The sequence below is a fragment of the Papaver somniferum genome, chromosome 8 (genome assembly GCF_003573695.1).
Source record: "Papaver somniferum cultivar HN1 chromosome 8, ASM357369v1, whole genome shotgun sequence".
Classification (NCBI taxonomy): domain Eukaryota; kingdom Viridiplantae; phylum Streptophyta; class Magnoliopsida; order Ranunculales; family Papaveraceae; genus Papaver; species Papaver somniferum.
The window spans coordinates 134,479,983-134,490,471 of record NC_039365.1 but is presented as its reverse complement, the minus strand read 5'-3'; the positions used below and the strand labels follow the sequence as shown (position 1 = coordinate 134,490,471).

The window sequence follows — 10,489 nt, the reverse complement described above, 5'->3', positions numbered from 1 at the left end:
GGAGTAGATATTATTGACAAACCTTAAAATCAAGGGCAATTTTGGAAACTCCAAATTTGCAGCTTCATCTATAGTGCCCAAGGGGTGTTCCCTTTATATAATAGAATAGAATAGATAATCACACCTACCATCCTCGGTTCAGACAAGTGTTGGTCAAGTACTTGATACAAAAATTAGTTTCTTAAAGTTCTTGACCATAAACAGAGGTATAAATTGCTTGGATTGAAAAGAATCAGATAAATACATTTTGCTTATATGATAATATCAAACTAAGAATATTAGTACATCTAGGTTTGCAAGAGAATTACAACAAAGGGAGGAGCAGGTGGAGGGGCTAATGAATTTGATAAAGAAGAAATATGTTGACGCCGACTTGTGATTACTAAGGAATTTCCTTTAATACATATCACCAGCACTATATTCTACTTACTTGTTTACCTAGATAGTTGTTGACTAGTTTATAAGTGAAAGAATGTGTTGAGCAATCTCCGCAGAGGCTTCAGGACATCCAGATTTCAAAGCCTTCTCACACATATCTGCCATCTGTTTCTCATCCCCTGCCACAACAAATAATCATGAAATTAATGTCAGAACCCAACCAGGTACACATCAAGAAATTGATACACAAGCTTGTCCTAAAACCAGATGAGCTTGGATTAGTTGATCCAAGCATAACTATAGGACATGAATTTCTTTTTCCTCTAATTTAGAAAGAACCGGTTCAAGTTGAAGTTCATCCAAGGTAAAATCAAATTAAGTAATCAATATATCTACATAATTACAACAGGCTTGGCTATGGACTTCTGCAACAGAAAACCCTGAGAAGATCTCATAACAGACCCATTTAATTCAGAGAAAAAATCAATTACAAAGACAAAATTTTATGTTGACATTAAGGTCACGCTCAAATAAGAATCTGATTCAATCCATTTGAACAATTATACTACAACGAAGAAATTACTAAATTAAACGTATAAAATTTAGAGATCAGAAGCAGATTGATGTTAGTTCTGCAACTTTTAAACTTTTATACCTAAGATCTCTTCTATTGCAATTCCAAGTGTAGTTGAATCAAGTTCATCCTCGGTTATCACCTTAGAGCCTGCTATGTCTTCCATAATGAATGCATTTTTCATTTGATGTCCTTCAGCAACATATGGAGATGGAATCTACAATGTTAAACGGAAAAGAAAAAGAAATCATCAAGCAGCATAGACTGAATGTCAACTAATCACACCGCATAATAGTTTCTAAGAAGCAAGTGCATGTAGGGATCAATTGCAATGGCCATCCTTATCACGTACCGTAATCTAGGTAAACATTGTTCAGTATCATAATTCATAATATAAGATATCAACTCGTAACAAAACCAGTTAATCCAGTTGTTATGACTAGAAAATCATTTACACTCTATAAAATCGTACAAAATGAAAAATTATTATTCCGAGAGTATATTTTTTTCAGAAAGAATCTCAACCCCTAAATTTTCATCCAGCGATTAACAATGTACCCATGATTTATTTTGCCACTTGTGAAACTAAAGGGACGGTTCCTAAGTGGTCAGGTTTCGACACAGAATCTCAATCCCTCAAATTGAAGGGTCGGGATTCTGAGAGTACATTTTTCAGTAAGAATCTCAACCCATTGATTCCACTCTTCCAGTTGTTGAAACTGTACTGGTAACTAAATTTTAACACTTCGAAAAGACAATTCCCAGTGGCCAGGTTTTGTCACAAAATCTCAATTCTCAACCCTTGACCTCAAACATTCAACAGTTACAAGCAATTGATTTTATTCCTATAGTATAGCACCGATAAATGAAATGAACACAGCAGCAATTCAACAAGCAACAGATTGTTACACCCCAGCCTCCCAGAATCCCGACCAATACAACATACTGTGAAAATAGCAAGTCAACTACTTCCACACACTTATTCATCCGTGTATAAGATTATGAATATTACTCCATGAGTTTGGTTTGTTAGTTGAGAACAATACTCAATGTGCATGATACTGCATACAATTCTTGCAACCAGTCAGTTTGCCCATCCAGTTAACTTGGTGTACAAACAATGTTGTTTTCTTTAATTAGTAAAACAAACAAAAACTCACTCTAACCTTCTGCTATAATCTCTGCATCAAATTTATTTTTTACATCGAATGAATTTCTTCTCAAAGCCACTTATTTTTCAATTATTTCATGGTACAGTGAACAGCTGAAATAGTATCTGACATGGTGGCATGTCCTTGTTATGGAATTGTCCGTGTACTTACATATTTCATCTTCAGCTTTTCTTTAGTGGTTTAAGTTAGATGTTTATTCATTTAACAACTGATTGTCATTGTAAGTTTCTAATCCGGAATCAATTGAACCAATTAACTGTAGCAAACTTTAAAACAGCATATTTCTTATTATGTATGTCTCTTGATAACTGGTGAATGGTACTAGTTACGTAGTTAGTTATCATGCTTGATAAGTTTCCATGTAATTTCGAAGTTCAGTGAATTACCAGAATAGAAGGTTTTCCTGTGGCCATGATTTCGGAGCAAGTCACTGCACCAGCCCTTGAGATAACAAGATCCGCAGCTGCATATGCCAAATCCATTTTATGCATGAACCTACAAGAAAATCAGAAAATATGAAATGTAATACCCCACTACACTAGTTTCTCCAAATGCATGGACTGAAAAATGTTTTGTCTGATAAACCTCAAATGACAAAAGTCATAGCACAATAGCGAAAAAAACTCGCAAAGAAATCAAAGACAACATTCCCCGGCAGGGAAGTCCACAATCCACAGCGTTATTCTCAGCTCAACTTAAGAAGATCTTTGGGCAAAAATTCAACAATTACAGGCGTAAGTAAGATTTTGTGATGCTTTTCCACCCCTTAATTAAGAAAATTCAATGATGGTATGGCTTGCAAGTATATACATCCTGTTTAAAAAGTAAAATCCACCGCCCTAACTGGACCATAGCGAGAAGTGCCTGAGAGTTTGAGAATTTGCAGGGTTTGCAAGTGCGGAAGACCGAATCATCAACATCATTTTTAATCAGGTTGGTAGGTCCAATCTGGCATATAGCAGAAATATTGCTATAAGTGATATGTACAATCATACGCTAGTTGTGTTTCCGAAGACATCAGATACAGATGTCTATATGTGGTCAAGCTCTAGGAGACATCAGAAAGCCTTTGGGGACATCATTATTTGAATATTTCTAACTACCCTCTATGTAATTATCAGAATGACACTACTTTTAGACTGTAATTTATCCCATTTTTGTGTCATATTTTTCATGTATTACTTTGGAGTGTCCTTTTTTTAGTGAAACCTTTTCTTTACCTAACTTATTCCGCCAGCATTTGTTCTTTACACCTGGCAGTATAAAATTAGCATGCATCCAGAACATATCAACTTCACAATGTGTAAAATACATTGATGCAAAACTCTATGCCCCTTGTTTACTCAGCCTACCATATACTATTCTGAGGATAATTTAACTGTCCACATGCTACCACAACATTATGAGAAGGACTAGGCACATTGTCAAATCAAGACCAAATTTTATAGAAGACCTCTCCAATTTAGGATTCTACAGATGCCAATCAAAAGTTAAGTAATAAAAGCAAACTCACGGTGTCAATACCAAGCGAGGATGATTCTTAACAAGGCTCTCCATCTCATTGAATGAGTCGACACCAGTCTGCCAGATGATAAATCTGTTCTTGTGCTCAGATAACATTCGAGAATACATATTTAGTACTGCAATGTTAATGGCATTTGCACCTAGTGAACCTCCAAGAATCAACACTATCCTAGATTCTAAATCCCAAGTCTTTGCAGCCCTAGGAAAGAAATGCATCCTCGCCACAGCCTTTGACATATATTTCCTCAAAGATAACCTAATAGGATTCCCACTTATAATACATCTACTCTTATTTGGAAAATACTTGACTGATGATGGAAAAGCAACAAAAATGAAATCAGCAAAAAATGAAAGAAGCCAATTCGCAAGACCTGGTACAGAATTCTGCTCCTGAATTACTAGTTTATTTAAGCCTCTTCGAAAGAGGGCTGCAGTAAGACAAATTGGGGCAGAAACGTATCCGCCAGTGCCTACAATGATCTGAGGATCAAAAGTTTTTAAGACCTTCCAGCTTTTCACCATAGATGTGATCAAACGGTAAGGAAAAAGAAGGTTGGTGGGAGAAAATAAAATTGGGCGAGCTATAGGAAAGCAAGGTATGGAAACAAAATCATATCCAGTGGAAGGTACAGCGATGCTTTCCATTCCTTTGTGATTACCAACAAATAGTATCTGGATGTTAGGGTTTATAACCTTCAGATCATCAGCAATGGCAACTGCAGGGTAGATGTGACCACCAGTTCCACCAGCTGTAAACATGATACGGACTTGATCAGTTTTATTATTTGCTGTAATGGTAGTGGTAGTGGTGGTGGAAGATGAGAGATTTTTATCATCTTTTTTACAACTTATTGATAAACAGCGGTGGATTTTCTTGAGATCCCTGAACACAAAGAAGATACACAATCAAAATTAAAGATATATGTTACTATTATTATCATAATTGATATATATAGGGAGAGGGAGAGTACCTGCCTTGATGGTGCAGTGTAGAGGTAGCCAGAAGGAGAAGAAGAGGTGTTTTTCTGTAAGTTCGAGAAGACGAGAGTGAATGAGGGATGAGTGACAGAAGCCATTAAAGTTGGGTGCTAATTCAAGAAACGAGGGGATCATTTGCAACTCTTCTCAGTTTTGAGAAGAAGGAAATCCTGTGATACTAGGAATACAGTAGAAAGAGACCGACAAGGGTTTTTCTACAGAAATGATCGTTCTAAACAAACCGTCACCTAGTCTCCCCCAAAACGTAAAACCCCAATAGAAAATGATGATGAACCCAATGGAGACAGTGGGTCCCACAAAGATTAGTAAAAAGAATTGTGGGGACAGGTTGTTTCTATTTTTATTTTTCATTTTATTTTGTTTACCGGATGTAGAAAGTATTACAAAAAAAAAAAAAATTAGTTGGAAGCCTAGTAGCAAGCCGAACTCCAACAATGTGCTACTACATCAGTTGAACAGGTTGTCGTGCTAGCCTACCGGCGAATCTCATGAGGAACCAACCAAGAGAGCCGAAGCAGATGGGGGTTGATTATGTCGCACGAGGAGCAAACTAACTCTACCTTCCATGTCAAATTTTTCAATTTACTACCAGTTGTTCTGAACAGATCGTAGAGAAAAATACCTCTAAAACTGCACGAATTCGAAGAGAGATGGAACTGATGAATTTTTCTTCGGAATTGACGAATGATACCTGAATATTATCGGACCCACTAAAAATGTTTATGTGTCCCGACAGTTTTGGAGGAGTTTATTATCCACGACTCGTTTAGAATTTTTATTTTTCTATGTCATATAAACAACATAAGATAATAATTATTTAAATGTGTTGCTGATATGGTGGAAACATCAAATCGCCCTGTTAAGAAGGTATTACAAGAAATTAGCAGAGGAAAATGATAATTGGTGTTACTTATTTTCTTTCCTCTTTTTATGCAACAAAATCGAGGATCTTCTGCAACACAAAATCGTTCTCTTCAAAAACAAACAAAGTCGTTGTTGGTACTTCCATACATCACTAGCGTATTTGTTTCAGCTTATTGACGAGGTAATACTAAAAACTAAACTCTATCTTTTATTAGGTGTTGGTATACACCTCTACTGCTTCAGGTTTACTTGAGATCGTATTTTAAAATAGTGTTTACAATTATTGTTTGTTGTCAATAACATTTGGTAATGATTACATCGTTATTAATTTGAAGTTTACGTGGTGGTAGTTAGTTTAGAAGATCCTGAAAAGGAAACTGGTGAAATGATACAAAATACTGATGAGAATGAGTTGTATACTAGAAAGAGATCCAAAACACCTGATGAGTTATTCAGTTCTTACAAAGTAGAAAAACGGATTAGATTTGTTGTTTGAAAAAATAAATAAAGGGAAAAATGAAAAGAAAATCATAATAGGTGTGACATATATTTGTAATTAAGAAGGAAAAGATGTTATTAAGGCTAAAAAATAAAAAACCAACCGAACCTCTCGCAAGATCGGTCGTTACAAGGTTGCTCTTCACCACGATCATACGTATAACCCGAGTCAATCTCGGCATTATCGTTTTCATCAGAAAGTTCATCCATGTGTATTATGTAAAATTGATCTTAACGACCAATCATAAATTTGAATGGCAAAGGATTTTCTCTACTTCCTAAATCATTATGGTGAATCCGAAAAAGTTGACTGCTGTAAAAAAGATCGTAGAAATGCACTTAAAAAAATACGACGACTACGACTTGGAAAAAGAAAGTCGTGCTTTGATGAAATATTTTCGAAGAACGTAAGAGAATAGTTAAATTATATTATTTATTGACCATGATGAAGAAGTTCATTTGAGAAAAGGTATTTAGGGCTGATGGTTGGAGTACAGAATCATATAACAAACTTGGTGAGATTATTAGTTTTGATACCAGTTATACGATAACGACTATGAAATGCCTTTCACTCCTTTTATCGAGGTAAATCACCACGTGCATTTTACAGCTTGGATGCGGGTTGATTTTAGATGAAACTACAAAAACATTTACATGGTTGCTTAAAAAGTGACTAAATACATGTTTGGACATGTTTCGAGAGAATGATTGATCAAAATAATTTCATAATGCAATTGGAATTGTTTTTCCTGAAGCTAGGTACAGATGGTGTTTGTGGATATGAAAAAAATCCTGATAAAGTTGGTAGCTATAGAGAAAATTATGTGTTTTTTGAAAAAGGTAATATATGATTCCCAAGCTTCGGCTGAATTTGAAGAATATTGAGAGAAATTAATCGACAAGTATAACTTACAACAAAATAAAAGGTTGAATAGTCTATATATTGAGAGAAAATAATGTATATAGTGTTTGTTAGAAACACGTTTTGGAAGCGAATGTCCACCCCTCGGCGTAGTGAAAGCACCAATGCTTTTTTTAAAGATGTTTTCACACCGTATTAAGACAAAGTGAAACAGTTTGTTGAAAAATATGGGCAAGCCTTAAGGAAAAATGTGTACAAGGAGTAAAAACAAGATGTCAAATCATGTACGGAATTAGTTCCTGCAATTACTGGCTATCGTTCTGAAAGAAAAGTACGAGATCTTTATACCCTTGCGAAATTTCAAGAGTTCAAAAAATATATTACTTGGAATGAAAAGACGAGGGTACCCAAATATACCACAATCTTAAACTTTTTCTTTTATAAGTCTTCTTACCGAAAGTGATTGTGTATGGACTGGGTCGAGACAACACAACGAATCGGTATTCACACTTTGTATGATCGTCTATGGATACGAGACCGAGACAATACAACAATCAAAGTGTGGTTACTTGATAATAGGTTCGGACTTAGTCAAACTCTAAAGGATCACTATCAAGTAATACAGAGTTAACTTTGGTGCAATTTACTTTAAATTATAATAACAACAATTATAATTGCGGAAAACAAAAGTAAATGACACAGCAAGATTTTGTTAGCGAGGAAATCGCAAATGTAGAAAAACCCAGGGACCTAGTCCAGAATTGAATACTCTCAGAATTAAGCCGCTATCAATAATAGGATATTATCAAGATGTTAAATACTGATGTCGATCTATGCAACTAATCAATCAAATCTATCAAAGATACACCGATCATAGTTGGATCCAAGCCGATCAAGTTATGTGCACGCCAAATATTACGAACCCAAATCAGAAATCTTCTTCGTCTTCAAATCTTCTTAAATCTTCAATAAACACCTGCACACCACAACTTGAATCTCTTGTGATCAATCATGCACAGAACGGAGTATGTTAACAATGGATTATCACAAGATCTTTAGATCTACAAACAGTTCTAAATATCCAGTCGACTCTTCGATCCAATTTGAGTGAATCTTATATCAGAAGAGAAGATTCTCAAGAATAAACAAAGGGAAAATAATCGTTTGGTCCTTTTTTAGGTGGTCCCATGTCTGTTTAGTCCTTTGGGAAAACGCCTTTCCTGTTTGGTCCATAATTATTTAAAAATATTAAATGGTCCAAATACCCTTTCGTGTTAATTCCAACTTATTTTTTGTAGCAGTTCATTCCTCAAAATGAACTCCTGTTAATTTCTACTTAATTTTTCAGAAAACCTATATGAAACCAGAGTTCATTCCAGAAATGAACTCCTGATAAAAACCTATATAAACCAGAGTTCATTCCAGAAATGAACCCTTGATAAAAACCTATATAAACCAGAGTTCATTCCAGAGATGAACTCCTGATAAAAACCTATATAAACCAGAGTTCATTTTCCAGAAATGAACTCCTGATAAAAAAAACCTATATAAACCCGAGTTTATTCCAGAAATGAACTCCTGATAAAAACATATAAACCAGAGTTCATTCCAGAAATTAACTCCTGATAAAAAACAGAGTTCATTTGTAAAAATGAACAACATCGTCATCTTCATCTTCTTCGATGTCTTCAACAGCGGCAGCAACAACAACAACAACATCAATCATCAACAGCAAGATGAACACGAGTTCATCTTTATCATCATCTCCTATTGCAGCAACATCAAGAAAACCAAAACCTAATTAAATCTTCAACAGTAGCAGATATATCTTTGAGTTCGTCTCCATCTTCATCATCATTTCCAATCGCAGCAACATCAAGAAAACAAAAACCTAATTAAATATTCAACAACAACAGATCTATCTTTGAGTTCGTCTTCATCTTCATCATCATCTCCAATCGCAACAACATCAAGAAAACTAAAATCTAATTAAATCTTCAACAGTAACAGATCTATCTTTGACAGCAACAACAATAGCAAAACATGAGTTCGTCATCATCTTCATTATCATCACCAACATCAAAGCTTCGTCGTTCATCATCTTCTTCATGTGATTCATCGTATTCATCATCATCTCTAATCACAGCAACATCTTCATCGACATCAAAATGTCGTCTTCATCATTTAATCAACAACAACAGTTTATTTCTTCTTCATCTTCTTTACAGTAGTAGAGAAAAAATGTTGCAGAGAAAAGAAAAAACTGATGAGAGAGAAAGTAGATATGAGAAATGAATTTATTTTCTCGGATGTTTTTTCTATATATATGGTCCCAAAAGGATATTTCTGTCACCCCACAATGACAATTACATCATCCATGACATCACCCTAGGACAAAACCATAATTTCTAAGACCAAACTATAATATATTTTCCCAGAAAGGACTAAATAGACACATGACTGAGTCAACTGGACTAGACTCTCTCTAATATATTATTCCTAGGACTATATGGTATTTCCTACATAAACAAACTAGGTGCAATCAAAGTTCAATAACTGTTAGTCAATCAAATCAAATCGAAAACTAATAATACTGCAATTATCTAGTTTCCCATCAATAGTACTCGTAGAGCTTCTTGATCCCACAGAAGTCTTTAAACGAGTGCTCGTAAGAGATTCGCCTAATTAGGGTACTTTCCTCTCCGAATAGACGGCTCCACCAGTAACAACACAACAAGGAAGTTTTGCTGGCTCTTAGGATAATTTGCTTGAAATGCAAACTTGGGTATTTATAGACCAAGGAAGTTTGGACACCAAGGAATTTCCAAAACCGAAATATTCTTAAGATATGCAATATATTTCCAAATCGGTTTTCATAATTCCTAGAAATGCTCTGTCTAATATTAACCCAAATCCTACTAGAAAATCTCCAATTAGTAAATGCAAATTACCGATTTTTATTTTCCAGAGGTATGCATTTTAATTGCCGGGAATTAAAAGCATATAAAATTAACAACCTTAATTAAAAGATTCTCAACTTATTTCGGTCCAGGATCTCCTTGAGTTATTAGGAAATATCTTTGAACAATAAAAGATAAGAGTTACTAAACATGTTCAAAGTATGTTGACATCTTAATTCTTTGTAAATCCTTTTTCATATTTACAATCTTGGAACCGATTATACCACATTTCCAAACAAGTTTAGAACTGGTTCATCTGATTTCCAAGAACTATGTGATTGATCAAATCAACACACTAATCATGGGTTTACGGTTCTACTAAACACAAGGATCGGTTCTGCCTTAATATGGTTACTGGTACCGGTAACATTAGTTACCAAATTGGTCACGTCAATTACCAGGACCGGTTACCATATTCTCATGGTATTACTTGTGATCGGTCACACCAGTTACCAGGATCGGTTACACCAATTACCAGAACCGGTTACACCAATTACAAGGATTGATTACACACTCTTTTGTGATCTGTCACACCAATTACTAGGATCGGTTATACCAATTACTAGGATCGGTCACACCAATTACAGATATCGATCATACCATCTTAGGTGATTACTTAGGATCGGTTACACTAATAAAAGTCATACAAATGCATAAG

General features: G+C 35.0%; 1 protein-coding gene across 3 annotated transcripts; it reads right to left on the bottom strand.

The window, feature by feature from the left end:
- Window positions 1-222: 222 nt before the first annotated feature.
- Window positions 223-4,872, bottom strand: LOC113303127 (UDP-N-acetylglucosamine--N-acetylmuramyl-(pentapeptide) pyrophosphoryl-undecaprenol N-acetylglucosamine transferase-like). Of its 3 annotated transcripts, none has more exons than XM_026552121.1 (5): window positions 4,624-4,872; window positions 3,638-4,531; window positions 2,511-2,619; window positions 1,034-1,169; window positions 223-557 (listed from the first exon to the last, which is right to left on the bottom strand). In XM_026552121.1, exons 1-5 carry the CDS (start codon window positions 4,722-4,724, stop codon window positions 454-456), a joined length of 1,344 nt encoding a protein of 447 aa, XP_026407906.1. In that variant the 5' UTR covers window positions 4,725-4,872; the 3' UTR covers window positions 223-453. The 3 variants fall into 3 exon arrangements, with proteins under 3 accessions (XP_026407906.1, XP_026407908.1, XP_026407909.1); XM_026552123.1 differs by having other exon boundaries at window positions 1,095-1,169; XM_026552124.1 differs by having other exon boundaries at window positions 4,620-4,755.
- Window positions 4,873-10,489: the final 5,617 nt, after the last annotated feature.